This window comes from Eublepharis macularius, chromosome 9 (genome assembly GCF_028583425.1).
Source record: "Eublepharis macularius isolate TG4126 chromosome 9, MPM_Emac_v1.0, whole genome shotgun sequence".
Taxonomy (NCBI): Eukaryota; Metazoa; Chordata; class Lepidosauria; order Squamata; family Eublepharidae; genus Eublepharis; species Eublepharis macularius.
Genome location: NC_072798.1, coordinates 69,542,721 through 69,564,487, shown reverse-complemented (window position 1 = coordinate 69,564,487; position 21,767 = coordinate 69,542,721). Strand labels below are relative to the sequence as shown.

At 42.5% G+C, this 21,767-nt stretch overlaps 1 protein-coding gene across 1 annotated transcript in view; it reads right to left on the bottom strand.

The window, feature by feature from the left end:
* The window catches only part of SLC38A1 (solute carrier family 38 member 1), a 61,153-nt gene that overhangs the window by 38,792 nt on the left and 594 nt on the right, over positions 1 to 21,767 (bottom strand). The window contains exon 2 of the mRNA XM_054989205.1: positions 458 to 650. Within this exon, the coding sequence (XP_054845180.1) occupies positions 458 to 576 (119 nt within the window). The 5' untranslated portion in view covers positions 577 to 650. The remainder of the gene's footprint in view (positions 1 to 457; positions 651 to 21,767) is intronic.

Genomic DNA, 21,767 nt, shown 5'->3' with positions numbered 1-21,767 from the left:
TCTTGCTCCATCACAAAATGTCACCGGAAATGTGGCTCCTGGGAGGACAGGGACCACCAGGAGTCAGAGGTTCACCATGGGAGGGGGAAATAGGCAAAAAATTTTTAAAAATCAATGGAAATTTTCTGTTGTCCAAATATTTTCCATGCCTAATGTTACTATTTGATTTGACTTTGTGTTTTTGACTGATCAGGCATTTTTAAATGCTGACTTTTTGGTTCCGTGGTATGTATAAACATTCGTATTAAGCATACTGGCTTTTAAATTAGTAGTCTCTGTATCTTGCACTATAGCCACTGATGCTCAACAGAGGATGAGTATGAAATCCAAATTACATCTTCAAATAGGGCATGACTCAGTCATGAATAATTCACAAGTCATGTTTCAAGTCAGAAACGCCGTTTTTAAACAAGTGTGTTTTCACACAGTAAAGCTGGAGCAATGGAAAAGTACTCACCTATTCATCTGGCCATTTTCTACTTCTGTGAAATCATTGGAATCGTTGCTGATGTTGTCATCCTCTGGGACTGTCATGTTCTGCAGCTCAGTTAGTTCTAGTCCTGCTTTGAATGGCATCTTGATTTAAGAAACTTGTTTGAAGTTTACTTGGTGCTTGAGGATCTCCCAACAGCCGCAAAGTGAGGGATAATCTGACAAGCGAGAGATGGAAAGGGTCAGAATAAAATTGGAGGTCACTACCATCACCAGTATTTGGGAATTATTTACTTACCTTGAACTACCTGACTTAATGGTCTAAATTTATAACTTTCTGCAATCAGTATAGAAGTGTTGGTAGATTTTCAAATAGACCAAAATGAAAACTTGTTTTCACGTATTTTCTCTTTAAACATGTTCTGTTTTGTAAACAGTGTAACCTGTATTATAATCCCATCATCAAAAATCATGTAATACTTAGAAACCCCTCCCCCCCCCAAGAGATATAGAGTGGAAAATTTTCCATTTCTAAAGATTGGTTGTTTCATAAATTTAATGGCAATTAATTGATGCCGTTACCAATACTATGTCTAGCAAACTTGATAGTTTTCAGATGTAATTAATGTTTTTGCAGTATTTACTAGGAACTGTGGAAGTACACGCATGCTTTCTTGATTCATGAACAGGGCGTGGGAGAAAATTAAACTACTCATACAAATTATAATCCAAACAAAAAACATCATTATAAATTCTCCTGACTAGCTGTGAAGGAAATAAAACAAAATTCTTACTTATATGCCTCCTTCACATAGTGGAAAAGATATTGCAATCACCAATCTGATCCAGAATGAACAAGAAATGCACATGATGATTCAGAGACTGAATGTAAACTCTTGTGCCCCAGTGACCTCTATGGAAGCAAGTTAAATTCTGCAGAAATAGATGAGTGGACAACCATGTCCAAGGCATATCACGCACACTCCTTCCTTTGGGAATGCTAAAACTAGTGCCTCAACATTTGCCTTTGGTTTTTTTCTTTAGTTTAAACAATGCAAAGGAAGTAGATGTTATATTGTCTTTAAATATTTACAAATGATACAAGAATCTGGGAGACCCAAATGTACTCATAGACTAAAAGGGGACACTGGTGGTGGTGGAGAGTGCCCTCAAGTCATAGCTGACTTATGGCATTCACTGCTGGGGTTTTCATGGTAAGAGACTAACAGAGGTGGTTTGCCATTGCCTGCCTCTGCAACTTTGATCTTCAGAGGTCTCCCATCCAATTCCTAATCAAGACCGCCCCTGCTTAGCTTCTGAGATATGACAAGATCAGGCTCATCTGGGCTATCCAGGTCAGGGCAAAAGGGGACATGGGGTAGGGAGAGTGGAATACATGAACTTTTTCTCCCTATCCCAAAATGCTAGAACATTTTCAATGATCAAGGAGTGTCAGAGGGTTACACAGATTCATGATAGGTCTATCAGGGGCTACTAGCCATGGTTAAGAGTGTGCAATTCGGGTCCAGGAACTGGGTTTTAAAGCCAGGTTTTTGCAGATTCAGCAAAATTCAGCCTTCTTGGATCACAATAGAAAATCCCAGACCCAATCCAGGTACCAAGGATCAGGACACCCAGATAAATCTGGGTAGATTTGGGAAATGCAGCTGTTTCTCTGTTTCCTTGAAACAGCATTTTCTGCCTTTTTTTGCAAAGAGGGGAGGGGGAGGAGGGGAGTGAGGCAGAAGGAAGAGGGAGGGGAAATGAGCAGGAAAGGAGAAGTGAGTAGCCAATCCTTGCAGGAGCTCTCATTCTCTGGTCAATGGGATTCTCTGAGAAGGAGTTTTTTTCAAATTGCCCTGCAAGAGTTAATAAGGAGGCTTGCCTCAGTGCAGACTCCTTTTTGTGTGGTTTGGCCTTGGATTGAGAGACCGCTGCTGCTGCTGGCTCTCTCTAGTACGGCTGGCCTGCTTTGCCTTTTGGAGTGGATTTGCTGTGGCCTGCCCTGCCTACTGCTATTGCACTGGTGCCTGGAGGAAGAGAAGGGAGACCTGTGCCAGGAGGACTTCTACCTGGTTTGACTCGCTGGGTTTTTCTTGTCTTTTGTGGGAGGGCAGTTGGCCTGGTGCCTGGAATAGAGAGGGTGAGGACGATGGACAAGTTTGGTTTTAAACTTTACCTTTTAAAAACTGTTTTTGCGGTTGTATGGGGCAGTGCTTGTTAAACAGTTGCTGCTCATTTTTGATTATTGTTCTTCTGAGGGGTGATTCTGTTTTCTCCTGATGCATAGGTGCTTTGGCTTTTGAACTTTGGAAGCAGTGTGTTTGTACAGGATGACCTGTAGTCTGGGACTGGGTTCAGGGGAGTTGCTTGATTCCTGAAGAGGAATTAAGCTTCTTGCTAGTATAGATAGCTAATACCACATTACTAAATAAGGCCTTTTAAAAAGAGATTTGTCCATCAAAAAGAGATTTGCTAAAATCAGCAAGGTATTGGAAAGTAGGTTTTAAAAAACCTGAATTTTGGCTAGGTGTTTTAGGTGGATTGGTTAATGTTTGCAGGTTAGCATGGGTTAAAGAGGAAAGAAACTGAGTGAGAGGACTGTGGGGAGAAGCCCTGGTGACAAGGTGAGGGCTAAGACTGGAGGTGTGACGGGGAGGGGGAGAGCTGCAGCATGGAGAAGCCCTGCCCCAGCACAATCGCCATCCACTGGCCTGGCCGCTGAAGCGGGGAGGGCAGAATATAAATGTAATAAATTAAATTAAAATAATAGTAAAAGAGCTTGCAAGGCCATCTTCGCTGAGGCGGCTGCAGGAGCCCCACCCTACAGGTGCCTGAGGCAGGAGCTGGCACTGTGCAGAGGCCTGCTGCTGAGGCTCCCCCTCCTCTAGCTGTTAAGACCCAGCAGCGGGGGAAGGAGCAGCAGCATGAGGTGTCCTTTGGGGTGCTTGAGGACGTGAGTTTTCCATCCCTCAGGCTCACCCCAGGGACCAGAGAATGCTGGAGAAACTGACGGAGGAGCCCACCACCAGTTGCCTCTGAGGCCAGCAGCCGGCTTTTCAGGATGAGGCAAGAAGAGAGGACAGTGGAAGTAAAGGAAGAGAAGATGGAAGGGACTCTCAAATCTCAACCTCTTCACATTCCAATTTGGAACACACACACACACCCCATGCACACCCCCAAAACACCAGCCAAGCCAGCACACTCTTGGACCTTATTGGCACAAATCTGTGCATAAAACTGAGAAAACCACCACCAGAAATCTTGTTCTCTTGCCACTGGGATGAGAAGATTCAGAGAGAGATGTTAGGGAAAGTAGGGAATGTGACGCAGAGCAGAGGCAAACACACAGAAACACCCAAACAGAGCTACAGAATGCTGTTGTGTTAGATGTGTGTTGTTCTAATGTTAACTTTCCTCAATGCAGGGGTAGGAGGGATGGCCAGTGATGAAGGGCTGCCACACCCTCTGGAGCTCAAGGCTCCCCTGAGCTAGTGGGAGAGGAGAACTTGAGTGTCTCCCTCTTACTTTCAACCTGAAGCCAATCGGGATCCATTTTATACAATTCAGCAATTGTGTTAGTTTGCCATTGCTTTGTGCTTGTGGCTGGGTACTTGCTTGGTTCTGTGGTGTTCCCCCACTGGCTCTGGGTTCTATCTGGCTGCTGATTCTGTTCAGCCAAGTTGTAACAGTGTTCCTTGCTTCAGTTTGACTTGGGTGAAATTGACATGATTCTCCGGTGTGATGATGGTCCCTTGTTTCACTTTGGTTCTGGGGGATTCCATTCCCTTGTTTCAGTTTGGTTCTGTTGGGCTTTCCCGGGATTGAATTTGCATTGAGAGTGTGCTCTGGCCACAAGCATCCTTGCCCTGTGTGTTTTTGCCCCAAGAACTAACATGGAAAAATGGGGAGGGGCTGGGGGCACATTCTTCAGGGGCTCATAGAATTGGACCTTGGGGTCTAAACTTCCCAAAACATGGAGGTTCTTTACAGGACAGTCAATAATAGGTTCCCTGCAAATTTGGTGGAATTTGCTTGAGGAATTACCCCAGCCCCCTGATAGTTTTCCCCGTAGGGAATAATGGACAAATAAACCTGGGATCTGTCTGAACTGGATCAAAGGATCTTTCTTGGATTTTGAGACCTTCTGGATTTTTTTTTGGCGAATATCCCTAGACATGGTTACTAAAGGGAATCTTCAGAGGCAGTAAATGTTTCTGAATATCAATGCCAAGAAGGAATGGCTTGTGCTCCTGTGTCCTGTTGTTGGCCCTCCAACAACAACAGAGCTAAAATTATAAAATTATAATGGAAATTATTTTAACAAATTAAAAACATTATAATGGAAGTTATAAAAAAAAAATCCAGGCTGTGGCTTAGATCCAATGATGCACAAACAGAAACATAAACCAATCTGGTGCAGTTCCACTTGAGCAAGATCTTGTGCAAAATCTAGCACTTTCCACCATACATATTATAGTGCCTAGAAATTGCATTTTTGTGAAAGTGAAAATGCAAGTGGGGATGCAATAAGAGTGGATTAGCAAAAGCAGCTACCATAATCTTTTCCCTGTGTTTCCACTCGTCTGCAAGCACTAGCGTGAGTGGAATTTTTGTGATGGATCCTACCTGTTTTAAGCCATCTTCTTTATATTCTTGCATGTGTCAGAAATACAACAGAATGCAAATGGACTCATTTTGTAAAAATAGCAAACTGTAACTCTGCTTCTATGTAGTACAGACTCCCATTTGTCTGAAAACTATCTTGATGGCCCCCATTTATTTAAAAAGTGCATATAGAGGAGGCATCTGCCAGCCTTTGTGCCTTTCTAATGAGTTACATCTACAGTCACTGACTTCCACATTCATGAGAGGGGAAGCTGTGCAGCCCTCTGAAATAAAAAACAACCATTGGATTGGCATCTAACGGTTTTACTCGTGGATATCCTGCACCTTCCCTGATGCTCTGTATATCCATGATTACTCTACTTAAGCATACAAGTTGATAAAATGGTTCAAAATAAATGAAAAAATCTGATCCATAAATCAGGCCTGCGTCACAAATAAGCACAATAAGAGCAAATCTGGTCAAAAGTGATCTCTACCCATATATCAAGTCACTTTTGGCAGAAGAAATCCCTACAAATAAAAGAACACAGCGTTTCCTTTTTAAAATTAGCAAACTTCCAGTCTTCAAGGCTGGAAGTGATAGGCTTAGAAAAGGCTTATGCCAGGTAAGAAACTAGAAAGAAATCTTAGAAACTGGATTTCAGGAATGTGGGGCTGCAATACATCACTCCTAGCTGTTCCTCATGAATAAACAATGCAAAATAAGCATGCAAGGTTGCTTAATTTCTATAGGACACAGAATGCAGCTTTGTTTGGCACATTTACCTTTGGCAAATTTGAGTTTCACAGGCACAGGAAAATGAGCCAGGGGAATTCTCAGGCTTAGATGCTTCCACTTCCCACCTGACTTGGGCACAACCAGAAAATAAGAAGCTTCCACTTTCACAACAAGCCATAGTTTGCTGTTATATCCAACCACTATTATTTCTACTTGGTCTACAAACCAGAGTTGCAAACTAGGAATAAACATTGGTTTGCTATCCCTATAGTTTGCCAGGAAAGCAGAAATCTCTAATTAGCTACCTAAGTTCAAGTGAAGGAAAGATGCTTAAGTCTTAGGTCCTCCACTAGGGCTGCTGGCTTGGGACATTCCTGGCAATTTGGCGGCGGGGGGGGTGGTGTCTGGGAATAGAACTGAGCAGAGATGTGCTGTCATACTATCCAGTTTACAAAGTTACCATTTTCTCCAGGAGAACTGATCTATGTAGTCTGGAGATCAGTTGGAATTTCAAGAGAAATCCAGGTTCTACCTGGAGGCTGGCAACCCTAGGCCTCCCACATTCACACAGCAAACAAAACAGTGAACAAAAACTGGTACGTGTCTGCATAAATCTAGCAGTGCCTACAAATGTGTATAATTTTAAGAATGAGCTAAATGGAAACAAACATATATACTGTGGATACGTGTACAATCTCCTGTCCGAGACAGAGAAAATGGAATGCTGGACTTGCCATGAGGGTTCCTTCTACTCTGCGGAAGGGAGGGTATCTTTACATGAGTGATTCTCAGCAATCAGTAAAGGAGGAAAAAGGCTTAATTCCAAACTTCCTGTCTCCAGTAGTTGGGAGGGGGGCACCCTGCTCCTCAGTTCCAGTGTTCCCTAAGCCGTATAGTAAACTTATCCTAAAACTCAAGAGTGTTCTGATCTGGATAGCCCAGGCAAGCCTGATCTCATCAGCTCTTGGAAGCTAAACAGGGCTGCCCTTGGTTAGTAATTGGATGGGAGACCTCCAATGAAGACCAGGGTTGCAGAGGCAGGAAATGGCAAATCACCTCTGTAAGTCTCTTGCCTTGAAAAACCCAGCAGGGGTCGCCATAACATCAGCTGTGACTTGATGGCAATTTCCACCACCAAAACTCAGAGAGAAACTATGGAGAGGCACATATGACAAGCGAATACTGTATAACTCTGATCAGAGCAGATAATAAAACAACAACATAAGGAAAATAGAGCCAGCCAAAATTGTTGCCCTGTTAATTCAAGGAGAGGTAAAATGCCGTCATTTCCTCAGAGTAGAAGGAACCTTCACGTTAAGTCCAAAATCCCTTTAACATTCTGTGCAGGAGGGCATCTTAGCATGGAATAAACATAAGCAATTGCTCCCATCTCGGTCTTGACATTAACCTGAAAGACTAGTAGGAGGACCTGTCTGCCAAGGCTGCAAACAGCCAATAAAAAGGTATTTTAATTAAATTAAATGACAGTAGATGAAGACATTCCAGTAGCAGTTCTCCCAATTTCCTAACCGTGGCATTGGTGAAAAGGACTGCAGTAGTTGCTGTCCTACAGATTAAAACGGCTGTGTTCCTTTCACACTGTGTTTGACAGTGTGTCTGTCTGTCTGACAGTTGGTGTCTGCTCAGCCAGCTGTCCTGTGGGTTTTATTGGCCAGTTTCATTTAGGAAATCTGGTCTTCTCCTCACATCCTTCCACATTATTAACCATCTAGGAAAGGTAGAAGGATCTGAAGAGAAAACCACATTTCATTAACAAAACTGTTCTTCTGAGAAATAGCTTTTGAATCTTTCTTGACACATTAGTCCCTCTTTTCTCTTGGTGCACTACAAGGGGATAAAGAAAGAAATATCTTACAGCCAGAATTAACCTTGTAGGAATATTGGTCTGGTCCAAGCACCATCTGTCCTAATGAAGTACATAAGGGCCTGTCTTGCCTATAAGGCTCCTAGTTCTGAAACTCAGCATGATGAAGTCACAGCTAAAATGAAGGGAACCTAAAAGACAATGGTATAGAGGGACACAAGACAGAGTGTGAATGCCAGAGCCACTGGAGCCAACAAGATCATATACACTCTCAACAGACTCTGTGGAAGGCCAAGAGAATTTATTTGAAATGGGAAACGAATGGTTATCTGGGAACCAGCTGTTAATTTAACTGGATTCCTCTGACAGTAAGGAGAGAACTGGGGGTATATCAGTGGTAAAGAACCAAAGGGTGTCTGTCCACCTATACCAATAAGCACAGGTCTAACAGATGACATCAGAACTGTAAAGCAAAATGAGTTCTAGAAGACAGCCTAGTGGGCTATAGAAGTGAAGCAAGCTAGGTTAGGGAAACGACGCCACTCAACTTCCCACCAATCAGATATGGCTAGGCTGGACATATTGTTTGCATCAGTATCCAGGGATCCTGGGATTTTTCATGATCCGCTATTGACATTTCAATCCCAGCTGGAGCTTGATGGCCCTGACAGCTGAGGAGGACCCTGCAGATCAGGGGAGCTTCTTCAGACCCAAATTTCTCCATCAGTTTCAGAATGAGAGGAACAGGCAGAGGAGCATACAATATATAAATTCCTTAGGCCTACAAAATGTAAGTTCATCAGTCTGTATTGCTGCTGGTATATAAAGATCAGGAAAGTAACCATTCTATCAGGCAGAATGAGATGAGAGGCAATAGAATCCCTGGACACTTGCTCAAGAATTCCTAGTTCAAGCATTCCTCATTAAAATGAGGATTAAAAATATTAAAGATAACTGACATAAGACTATAAAATGCCAAACAAATACTGTTCAGCTACACATGTAAGGCACTGGAGCGGGGGGGGGGGGGGGGGCGGGGGCGGGGAAGCTGCCCAAGACAAAGCAGAGAGAGCAAAAAGAAGAGGAAGAAGCAGAGTTTGACTCAGAAGTTGAACATTGTTCTTCGAGGAGTGAAATAGGAAACCAAGTTCATCCCCCAATAAACCCCTATCCAACACGTGCTGTACTGTGCAGGGACAGCTGTAGGCATATTTTTAAAAAGAAAACAATGAGTGAGTTTCTATTCTTCACACTCAGTACATTCTCAGTAAGTGAACCAGGTTTAATTTATGTTACAGGCCAAGAGCTGTAACAGAGCTCTTGTTTCAGAGAATTGCTCAGAAAGGCAAATTCTTTTATTTCTACCAAGCTCTATCCAGCAACTTATTTATTGTCTACCTTTCTAACTAAGACTCAACATGGATTACACAGTGCGAGTCAATGCAGTCAAGAGGATGGTAAATCTACTAAGGAATGTAATGATTGGGATGTGGAAATTAAAACCAAGTGAAAAGCTTGAATAAGACTGAAACAAAGCCCAAGTATTAACATGGCATATTAAACAATGCAAAATCTTGTCTATTGAATGTGAACTTGCAAAACAGATTGACTTTGGAGGGTTAGTTCATGATTTTGCAATGAAAAAGGCCAGAAAAATAAAGCTAATATTTGCAGCCACATTGGTCTATCAAAAAAAAAATTAAGGACATTGACAGAATAATCTGTTTTTAGTAACCAAAAAGTTATAAAATAGTTAGCAAACTTATAGGAGTCCTACAAGATTCTCAGATTGGATGTTGTTATTAAACAGAAGTAGCAAAAACATAGTTCAGAAATGTAGCATATGTAACAATAATTTCATAACTAAAACTTTTTTCATGGTGCATGAAATTGTATGTAGGTAAAAAAGGATTGTGGGGGTGTAGGGGGGCATTTTACAAGTTTGTCTCAAAAAATTAATGCTTGGGCACTGGTGGGCAGTATTTGATTTTGCCCATTTGCAGGATGGCACTGTGAGTGATACATCTAGCTTCTGCTGCAATAACTGCTTATGATATGAAAGACATGAGCCTCTCAATCTGATGTGTTTCGTGACACAGAAGCACATGTCCAGTAGAACCAAGTGTTACCAGATCCAGCCCGGGAGACTGGAATGCACGTACTCAGCAAATGGAAATACAGAGCAATTAGGCGCTATTGGACTCCTGCCTCCCATGCCTCAGATTGTAGCTCTTTGAACAAGGACACCCGAGAGATCTCCCCTTTAACACCCCTATAATATCCCTTCCCCTTTCATGCTTGTTTGGTGAGAAACCCCAATGCAATCCTATCCCACAATCAAGAGTCATCAGTCACCCCTAGATGGTTTTATTGCTCCCCCCCCGGGGGGGATTTAACTTAAACTTGGAAACGTATCACCAATCTTCAGAGATACTTGATGTGAATTATAGTTTTATTGGTGGGCACCTGAAAAAACAATTGCACCTCTGGTCCCTGAATGAAATGTTGAATTATTGTTTTATTGTCAGGAACCTAAAATAAGCAATTGCACCCCTCATCTCCGGCCAGAATGTTGATCAAAAATTATCAAAGTCCTTATTACTCCCAGGAGACAAATTATCAAACTCCTTCGTGCATAGGACCATTTCTCCCCAAGCACCATTCCACTTTATAAATATTTGGGCTCTGACCCAGTCAAAGTGTTGTGTCCTTAGGGTTTTCCCTGGGCTTCTCTTCACGGGTGCCCGTCATTCCCCGTGGACTTTGCTTCTTGTCTGATAGGTAAACTTATCCTGAACCTTACTCTATTCCCCACTTTCTAGCTATATTCCTAGGACTCTTGTGTGATCGATACATGTACTTACAGTAATCTATCTATACATGTATGATATTTTCCTCTTCAGTAAAAACTACTTTTGTCTTGGAGAAACACTCATCTCATTGGCTTCCTTGGGAGAGGAACCTTGTAAAAGTTGGTGGGAAATTCTGCTAGTTACCGCCTCTCACTAAGCCTACTCCTTGCTTGCTAATTTCCCCTACTTCGCAAGGAGCCTCCGCCCGATAACAGCACCTGCAGAAGGCCCCAATCAGATAAGTGAAGCTACCGTGGCAAAGCATTGGGGGGAGAGGCAACCCTGGAGATATATGAGTCCGAGACCATGAAGGGCTTTGTATGCGATAGCCGATACCACGAACTGAACCCAGTGTCTAATGGGCAACAAATGAAGTGACTGCAGAATGGTGCAATATATATGCTCCACTGAGCTCCTGATAATAACCAAACTGCAGAATTCTGCACCAACTGGAGGGGAGGCCTAGGCAGAGTGCATTGTAGCAGCCTGGCATGGATCTGTGGGATCAGACTGGCTGAGTCAAGGCACAGGGCCATCTTCCAGAGTAAACTAAGTTGGTAGAAAGCATTTTTTGCAGTTGCATTATCTTGCTTTTCCAGCAGTGAAGTGGCTCCAGTACAACCCCTAAGCTCTTGCTCAAAATGGTGAGAGCCAGCTTGATCCCAATGAAGGTAGAAAGCACAATGTCCTTCAAAATCTCTGCCATCCCAATCATCATTCTGTCTTGTCGGGATTTAGTTTCAATTTGTTCACTTTTAGCCATTTATCTACAATGGACAGGCAGCAGTTCAGGACCTCTGCATTGTCAGCATATTGATAACAGCCAACCCCAGAAGTATGAATTATTTATAAATAATAACATTCGATTTATATACTGCCCTTCAGGACAACTTAATGCCCACTCAGAGTAGTTTACAAAGTGTGTTATTATCCTCACAACCATCACCCTGTGAGGTGGGTGGGGCTGAGAGAGCTCCTAGAAGCTGTGACTGACCCAAGATCACCCAGCTGGCTTCTAGCAGAGGAATGGGGAATCAAACCCGGTTCTCCAGATTAGAGTCCTGGTGCTTTTAATCACTACATCAAATTAGCTATTTTAAAGGCTTTACACAAAAGTTGAACAGATTAGGGGAGATTGAGGATGAATTTGCACAAGTTTTTGCAAATTCTTTTCTTGAGCAAATTTGCAAAACTATCAGTCCTTAGTCAGCTTAAAGAGTTTCTTAGGTATAGGCCATGATATATTGATCTTATCATTTACTGAAAGGCTATACTACTCAGAGTTCTAAACTTGGTCCTCACCTGAAAGACTACCAAGTTTGACCATGAGCTAGAAGACATGAGCTTGAAGACAGCATGGACCTTCTAAAGTACATCTGAAGCCTTTTTTAGGTGTCCCTCCTTCAAAGATGAAGCAGGTTGCAACCAGAGATAAGGGCTTTCTTTGAGGTAAGTAAGGTTGTCAGTCCTCTGCCAGGGGCAGGAGATTCCCTGCCCCCACCCCATGCTTACCTGGCTGGCAGGGAGGAACGTGCCTCCTGGGGGGTGGTCCTGGACGGTGCATTCCTACGCTCCCAAGATGCCCGATTCAACCCCCTGAGGAGCACCAGAGTGCTCCAAGGTGGCACGTGGCCTGCACGGTGACGTCACTTCCGGGAAGTGATGTCATCATGCAGGTCAGGAGCATGCACGTGCTAGGCACAAAGAGGAACACGAAAGGTAAGTCCCAGGCCTCCAACCTCCTGCTGGGATGTTGAAGGGACCTGGCAGCTATAAAACAAAGTGTAGGCCAGGAATTGAAAGTCGCCTAGCAATGCTCTGTATTTTAAAACCTGCCACTCTACTTTGCATACGGTACTTTACCAGTAGGCTGTAGATAGATTTCTAGCTATGTTTTAGAAGATGCTCATTTCAGCTATGGAACTCAAGATCATTTGCTTGCAGGCTGAAATTGGATTCAGTTTGCTGTTTATAGATAGGATAATCTTGCCTAAAACTCCTCTTTACACTATACTGAAGTCTGCAAAACTAGAGCTAGAGTTTCACATAAATTGCTTCCTTTATGTAAAGACTGAGATGTGATATGTGTCCCTTTTGTCCCCGTCCCTCCCCCCTCACCTCTGGCTACTCCTTGAATCGAAGAGGGCTTTGACCAGAAAGAGACCAAAGACATTAATAATAAAATAGTGAGCCTGGAATTGTGAATATAAAATATTGATTTCAGTGGCAAAGCTAAACGTTTCCTGTTCAGACAAGCACATGTTAAAGAGGAAGTTATTACAGGTGGTACAAGCACAAGAACAGAAAACTTACTGGAGGTTAAGAAACACTGGGACTTCACATGAGAGAAACAGGGAAGATAAAAAAGGAAGAACTATTTGTGCCACATGAAACTAAAAAGGGCTTCTATGATTAAATCAAATAGGGATACTAAAAAAGCTTTATACAAATAAATTAAAAGCAAAAACCAGAAAATGAAGATGAATCCTATCAATCACGATACCCTTACACTATAGTCTATCATTGGACTAACAATGTAATCAAAGGCATTTATAGACAAATATTGAACTTCAACAATCTATGTGGGTACATTGTATTACAAAATGAACACAGTAAAGGTTAGATGGCTTTGATTCTTTAATTAAACTAAGCATATCAACATTTTGTATCTGGTAGCTACTGTTCCCTGCAGCCCTTGTAATGACTTCTTCCTGCTCAGCTCTTCACAGAACTTGGCTGTGGTAGCACAGTTCTCTTTCTTCCAGCAGGCAGCTTGGCAAAGTACAGGCCAGGTGCCCAACTCTCCTTCCAGTTCCTTGGCCTTCTTTCTCAAGGCCTTCCGTCTCCTCCTCTCATCTGTAACAGCAGCCACCATTATAGGTTAAGCCTCTGTTATGCCATACTACAATTCCCAGGATTCTCAGGGCTATGTTCCTATTTGCCAATATCTTGTTCTTCACCTGTCCTTAATAACCACCCAAGACTTGCATCCCATAACTACTGAAAGGTGTAATTCAACACACTATTCAGGAGGCAACTTTCAGGAAGACTTCCATGAGTCATCATGAGTTCCTTATTATAGGCAACAACAACACAAATTTTTATGCAGCCGTTTTATAAAAAGCCTCCATTAACTCATAGTCTACTGTAACAATAAACAAAAACTGTACATTACAGGGACAATAACCCTTTTGTCAGAGAGGACAATTCTTAGTCACTACAGTTACAATGGAAGGGGGCTTGGTATCCAACCAGATGTTAGAGAAGGGAGACAATCACTGCTAAATAATTGAGGGGGAGTGTTCTCATCCACCAATATTTTCTGGTATTTCCTCCCCCACCCCACCTTTTAATTTCTTCTCTCTGTGTTATTTCACCCTCCTTTGTTCCTGTCTGTGCCTTTCTCTAACCATTCCCATTTTCTCTTCCCTCTTTTGTTTACAAAATGTTTGGGGAGGGTGGCAGCGTGCTTGATACTTGTGTAATGCGGGGGGGGGGGGCTTAAGTATAAATCCTTGTGGAATGGGTATACTGGTGAGGGAAGGAATTGGCTGGGAAGCAACTCAAAATTACAGGGTATCTGGGAAAGAACTTAGGCAGCTAGGTTGCCAAGTCCCCTTACCCTCCTGGTGGGGACCTGGTACTCATCTTTTTCTTTTTGCACGTGTGCAAAGTGCACATGCATTCCTGAGCTGATTTGGGCCCCAAACAGACCTGATTTGGTCCATTTGGGGCCCAAATCAGCCTGTTGCAAAACATAGGTGCGTTCTCGGGGCAGCACACTGACATCAATTCCAGGAGTGATGTCATCGTGCCACCCCAGGAGCACACCCAGATAGCCTGTTCCCCCACCATCCCCCCCCCAGCCAGGTGAGCAGTGGCAGGGGGCAGGGAGTCTCCCGTCCCCACCAAGGGAACGGCAATCGAATGCAGCAACTCAGAGTAAGAGAATACAAGTTGCAGAGGACAGGGTGGGCTCTATAATGAGTTTGTAACTAACTATAGGAGTGCACTTCAAATAACAAAGTACTTCCAGAGCGTAATTTGTATCTGAAAACCATCCTGGCACTTGTTTTCAATGCTAAAGCTTTACCTTGAAAACATACGAAGCGAAAATATATTAAAGTTCCCCTGAATGTGCTCAAGCTACATTTCTCATGCCACTGAATAAGCAGAGGGAGTTTCCACACATCATGGGAAGCACTTCCAGATCGGAGGGTGCTGTTTCCAGGTTAGGTCTGAGTCCTGACTGACGTTTTCCTAGAAATCAACAGCACATCCTAAACAGCGTTACACCCTTCTAAGTGCACTGAAGTCAATGAGTTTAGAAAATGTATAACTTTGTGATAGGCCTGTACTACAAGGAACTGACAGTTTCTACTATTAGGATGCTGGTGGATTCAAAATATGAGTAATGTGTTCATTAAAAGTCACATTAATCATTTCCGTATGCATAAAGAAATACAGACTGGAAAAAGAAACATATATAGGAATATACTATATTGCAACTGCTTTCTCCCTTAAGCAATAAAAGAATTGGGAAAGGTTTTTTTTTTAATAGCCTTCACAAACCTGGCTGTGATAAGAGTGAAAATCACACTGCACAAGTTCAGCCACTCTTGTTGACTGAAACAAGCTGGATAAATAGATCAGGAATAATAAAATTTTGTTCTGCTCTCACTGATTCAGAGCTTAGCTTTGAGAAAATCATATGAATCATTCAGGAGAAAATGTAAATCATTTTAAGTTCTCCTTTGTGACTTCAGTAACCAGGCATGGCAAAGGATGCAGATGTGATACATGCTGGTAGTTTTTCTTCCTTCTAAATACCTCTTCTGTGTTAGTCCAACCAAGAAGCAGCCTTTTGGTAGCCTAAACGGAGTAGCAACATCACTACCTCTACTGGACCCTTGCTCCTGTGCATCCATGAGAACAGAATGACCTTCCTTTGTGTCTCCTTGGTAGTGTTTCAAGCACAGGCTTGCTGCTCAAGGCCTAGACAGTTTTCCTTACTGTAGTAGCCACCAATGTGCTTTTCTGGTCCTCAACTTTCTTCTTCCCCAAAGCAAAGAGTCAATTGGCTTTCTTCCACTTCACTAGAATACCAGGTACTTTAGAAGAGCCCAGGAGATGCTGCCTTTATGTCTGCAGAAAACACCAATCTAAAAACAGCTGCCTTAACTGAAGGAGGATGCCTGACTCTGAACACTCTAACATTCTGTGGAACGTCCCAACATTCCCAAGGCAGCCATTTTGTTGTGGCTCCCACTACAAAGGCTGCTTCCACACACGTTGGATAATCCACTTTCAATACTCTTTAGTGAACATTTGAAACCGATTTTCCATGTGTGGAACAAAAAATCCACTTCTAAAGGATTGTGGAAGTGCATTGAAAGTGCATTATTCAACGTGTGTGGAAATGGCTCTGTTCTGAACATTCCAAAACTGCCCACAAATTCAAAAAGTCATCAACCTCTGCTTTGTGTCAACCAGATAAGGAAAGAAAAGAACTTAAACTGTGCCTCTTTCACTGGATTGTACATTCCTACATCTGTCACTACATAGATGCCAGCACGCAGCTATCCCCAATGTATTTAATCACCAGGAAAATGGTTTTTAATGTTAAAAATAAATTCACCATGAAACTTTAGGTGAAACAGTGAAGTGTAGAAGAGATTTCAGAGAGGCAGAGACATGCTAAAAAGACAATTAACACCATATTGAATATTTAAAATGTACAAAATGTTGGGAACATTTGTCCTTTTCATCACATTTAACGTTATCTACCATTTAACTTCTTTTAGTCACACTGTAAAAATGAAAACAGTAAATGTTATTCATTTTTAATTTATATTCTACCAGCAAGTCAGCAGTGGTTACTGTAGTAGCTGATAGACAAAATATTAAAGTATTTAAAATAAACATAGAAAATTATACTTTCCCCTCTAAGAGGGAAGACTAATATAGGATTAAAGGCTTGGGAAACAGTTACCATAAAGAATATCTGCAGCTCAAATAAATGGTGTTGTATTTAAGTAATTTTAAATGTAGTGTTATTATTTTAATTTAAAACATTTAAATTCTTCTATAAACCCAAGGCATTAGACCACATGCCTCCATAGACCAGAGGCCTTATTAATTTGGTTGATGTTTTTTGTTCACAGTATTAAATACATTGGGTTGAATCTGAAAGACTATCATGTAGTACAGAACTGAAGATTATTTTGCCCTTTAAATAGCTTTTGCTGGTCAAATTTGTATGTTTAAAAAATCCTACTTATTTAGGCCTAAACATTACCTTTTGAACAGGAGGGATGTGGAAAAGGACATTTTAAAGTAACATAAAGGGAAACTAAAATGTTCTTATCTGTATAATCACCATCCTCATTTCCGAGCACAAAACTGTTGTGACAGAGAGGCGAGAGAGAAGCTTGGAGGAGTCTGGGATCCACAGTGTTGATTAGTATGTTCTTTTTTCTACATAACACCACGTCCCTGTTTTTTTTAAAAGATTAGATAACACTCTTTGAAGCAGCATAGCTTATGACAAGTGCTGTATCCAACTGAATAAGGGTTCTGAGAAAAGTTAGCAGTGAAAGGCTTTTTATTAACTGCTTCATTCTTACATTCCATTTTCAATGTCTGAGAACTGCTAAGGCTACAATTCCAAGTGCACTTGCTAGAGCAGAAATCCCACTGAACTTGGTGCAGTTAGCTCAGCAAGTAAGTATGATCAGGATTGCTGCGCAAGTTCAAGTTGTGGGCTGAGGAGCTCCCCAGTTCAAAGCTCAGCTCAGCCATGAACTTAAGAGGTGACAAACCGCTATTTTTTGAGGGCAGAACTAGATTTTATATCACCATCACTTGCCTCATCACAACTTTTTTAGAACCATTATAGTGCAGAGATTAAAGTCAAACTAGGATCTGAGAAACCCAGATTCAAATTTCCACTCTGCCATAGAAGCTTGCTGGGTGACCTTGAGCCAGGCACACACACTTAGCCTAAGCTACCCCACAGGGATAAAACAGAAAAGTGTGTAAACCACGTTAGGCCCCCAGTGCGGAGAAAAGTGGGATCTAAATGAAATAAATAAATAAATGGCCCAAACCCATGGCTGGGATTCTAAAACAGGGATAAATCAGGCTTAAGAGTCCAATTCGGTAGTGGAAAAATTAACTAAGGTTACATCCCACACCTGCATTCATTCATCATGGAGTTGGTCGATAACAGCAGGAAGGGGGGACAACAAAATGAGTACGTGCTACGTAACGTATGAATGCCATCTGTACTTTCCAGGGTTCTGGTAACCCTGAGACCTCTGGAGACTGGCGAATCACATGATCTGTTTGTTTCTGATGCTTGGATTGGGTCTCGGTGATTTGTGGCTGGTCCCAAAGGAAACCTTTGGGGGGTTCTGAGGGCACTTGGCAAAGGGTTCTTATAGGGAAGAACTGGTGGGTACAAGGCAAAGGTCACTAAATTCATCTCCTCCTGCCACTTTTTCCTCAGCAAGCACCCTCTAGGTTGTTTTTTCCAGATGGGATCCTTCTAGTTTTAGAGGTCAAGTGCTAAACGGAGGAGCCTATTGAAAACTGCCAGGGAAGAACTGCAGAGGAGATTGGGGAAGAAAGGAAGGGTTAAATGACCTTCTTCCCCTCCCACCTGCCCACCCTCTCTTGCAGCTGCACACTTCCGCCTGGTTAGAAGATGTAGAAATAGGAAGTTTTATTAATAGTAGCTAGTATCTTCAAGGCCCTCAAGAGAGGAGGGGAGAGTGATCTCCGGCAATTCCCCTTTCCTACTACATACCCTCACTTTGCTCCCTCTGCTGTTTATGAGGGTCTGCTGACTCCAGGACCAAAGCTGAGAGGGGCTCATCGGCTTGCAGCGGGAGGGGGAAGTCTCATTTAATGAGCTCTGATCCACTAGCAGATCTTGGTGGCTAAAAGCCAATAAATTCTTGGACAGGCTTCTTAAGTGCTCACTCCACTCAACAATGTTTACAACAACCATATAAAGAAGTCTGATATTCTTAGTACCATATTATTATTATAGTGGTGGTAGAGTCTAAGACTGATGGTTTTGCCTAAGGAAGCTCATAAAAGCACTTTAGTGTGTTGTGGCTCATATCTCATGCTCTTAACCATTGTGCCATGCACAATACAGTATTTTAGAATAACCACCCATTGCAGGAAATGAGGTGACAGAGCAGGTTTCTACGTTTTAATATGTGATGCTGTGTTTGTTCCTAATTTATTTTCCTTGGGCATTTCAAAATGTTTTGATGGGGATATAACAATTCTGAACTTCAGAAAGAGGTTGGCCCAGTGCCATAGTTCAAATTTCTGTTGAAAGTACAATGCTGATTTCAACAGACTAACAGTCTTGTAATCTTTTACACTGGAACTGTTTTTTGGTCAAGAGGTAAAATGATTGCTTAAAGGTATTAAAGGTAAATAACTTCAGCAACTCCCAAAACTGAATGAAACCTACAAGAAACAAAGGCTTGAAGAAAAGGGATAGAAGTCGAGAGGTGGGATGCAGGAAGTGATAATTGGCATGTACAAGCACGACAGAGCGTGTTGCTGGCCCAAGGTTACCATTCATCCTTCCATGGCAGATTGGGGATTTGAACATGGGTCTCCTTGATCCTAGTGTGACATTATAACCAATGCACCACACTCACACTGATATCTCGGGGAAGATCTTCTCACCTACTTTGTTTTGAAAGAAGATATTGTCCACCCTCCCTATCTCAGTTGCCTACTTTCTAAATGTGGACCCAATGCGTCTTATTCCATTTTCCTCTATTCCATTTTATCCTCATAATAGTAACCTTGTGAGGTAGGTCTGGTTATGCATAAGGCGCCAAGGGAGGCAAGGGTTGTATTGTCGAAGGCTTTCACGGCCGGAGAACGATGGTTGTTGTGGGTTTTCCGGGCTGTATTGCCGTGGTCTTGGCATTGTAGTTCCTGACGTTTCGCCAGCAGCTGTGGCTGGCATCTTCAGAGGTGTAGCACCAAAAGACAGATATCTCTCAGTGTCACAGGGCAAGGGTTGTTGGATAGGGAAACACTTTATAGATACCTGTATGCCAATGCTAGAAGCCTCTAAGTCAAGATGGGGGACACTGAGAGATATCTGTCTTTTTGTGCTACACCTCTGAAGATGCCAGCCACAGCTGCTGGCGAAACGTCAGGAACTACAATGCCAAGACCACGGCAATACAGCCCGGAAAACCCACAACAACCATCGAGGCAAGGGTTGTTGGATAGGGAAACACTTATAGATACCTGTATGCCAATGCTAGAAACCTCCGAGTCAAGATGGGGGAGCTGGAGTGCTTTGTTCTAAATGACAGTGGTTGTCTCAGAAATATGGTGGAAGGGGAAAATCAATGAGATACAGTCATCCCTGGGTATAATCTCTATAGGCAGGGCAGGGAGGGATATGTTAGGGGAGGTTTTGCATTGTATAGCAAAGGGGGCATGGAATCATAAAACAATAAAGGAATGAGCCTCCCAACAGATGTGACATGTATAGAAATACTAGGCCTTAAAGGTTACTTAAAAGCGGGGATGTACTAATGCTTACCTGATCAATCCCTTGAAACTGGTCTTGAGATGGTGAAAGAAATAAGGGATGTGAATAAAACAGATAATGTGATAGTGGGTGACTGCAAAACTGAATTATTCAAAAGGGCTTTTTACTCAGATAGGAGGGTTGTATTGTAGGGAGGGGGTCTCAGATACTTCACTAATGAGTTAGGGACCATAGTCTTCACTATGTTGCCTTACATCCTATCAGTTGCTTAAGTACGTGCTTCCATATGCTACCCGTGCTTCAGGTATGATTCTAGTAGGAAGTTATATGTTGTCTAATGTCAGTCCTAGAATTGCTTATGCTCTGTTTCAACATTTCTTCAACTCTGTATTGGATTCTTGCTTACGCTACTATGTCTTTGTAAACTTGCATTTATTTATCCTATGGCATTGTTTATTGAAATGTCCTTAATATTGACTGTACTAATCTCACACTATGTAATCCGCCTGGAGTCTCAGTGAGAAAGGCGGACTATAAATGACATAAATAAATAAGATGCAAATCAAACAAATACCTGTCAAGCATAAGGTTACCCTTCCCATTCACACACACAGAGACTTCTGAGTACAACTTCACTCTTTTTTTTTACAAGTTTGAAAGCAATAAACGGTAGCAACAGGTTTCACTGTAACTCTTGGTTTGCAAACCAGAAATAGTTATATTCTAAAGGAAGGACAACAAAAATATTTTTTATAGTGGAAACAAAGGATCCAGACAAAGATGCTAGATCTATATAGATACATGCTAGTCTAGGCCTGCATTCCTGGCATACCCCAAACACAGTGAAATTACTGTAGAAAAAAAGGCTCAAGTCTCTTGCAGAACGTTTTATTTTTTTAACCTAAGCCCATTTCTTCTGAGCATCCAAGAATGCCCTAATGTCACCGTACAGAACCCTGTTTTAACTTCAACCCACGATATTTTAAAAAATGGTGTCATTGTAATTTATCAATAGAGCTTTAAAAATAAAAAAGGGAGGGGGGAATTCTTGGTCCTTAAAAAACAGAACAATTAATAACCACGTTGAAAATATATAATGAGATGTGTTCTATTCTCAACGAACAAATACAGCCACGCTAAATACTCTTGCCCTAGACATGGCAAGTCCCCCCCCCCCCCTTTTTCTTAAGAACGTTCCCTTCCCAAACGCCCCGGTTCATGAAATCTCTCATCCGCTCCCTTCATTCTCTTCGATGGACGTCCTTCTTCTTGGAAGGGTGACCCGGTTTGCTAGGAATTCAGAAACCAAACTGAACATCCAACTGGAGGCTGAGGGAAGCTGCATTTTTTTTCGGTGGGCCCTTTTTAAAAGAGAAGGCGAAGAATTTCATCCGTCGCTTCCCCTCCGCCCTCGCCCTGCATTTTCGCTTCCAACCCCTCAGCAGCCCCGCGAATTGCCCCGGGGCTTCTCCCCAGGAGCGCGGGGCCCCGATCTCGTTCTCTAATAACGGTTTCATTCGGATCTTTCTCTCTCTTTTTATTTCTTAACAAACCGTAGAGCGCGAAGGCGGAAATGAGCGGAAACTTGACTCACCGCGGCACACGCTCGCCTCCTCCGCGCCTTTTTCTCTCCCCCGCTTCATCAACATGGAGAACGAGAGAGAGAAAGAGAGGGAGGGAAAACGTGCTCCTGTTTATACCGCGAACCGTTCGCCCGCCCGCCCGCGAACAACACAGTGAATCGGCGCCGGCCCCTCGCGTTCAACG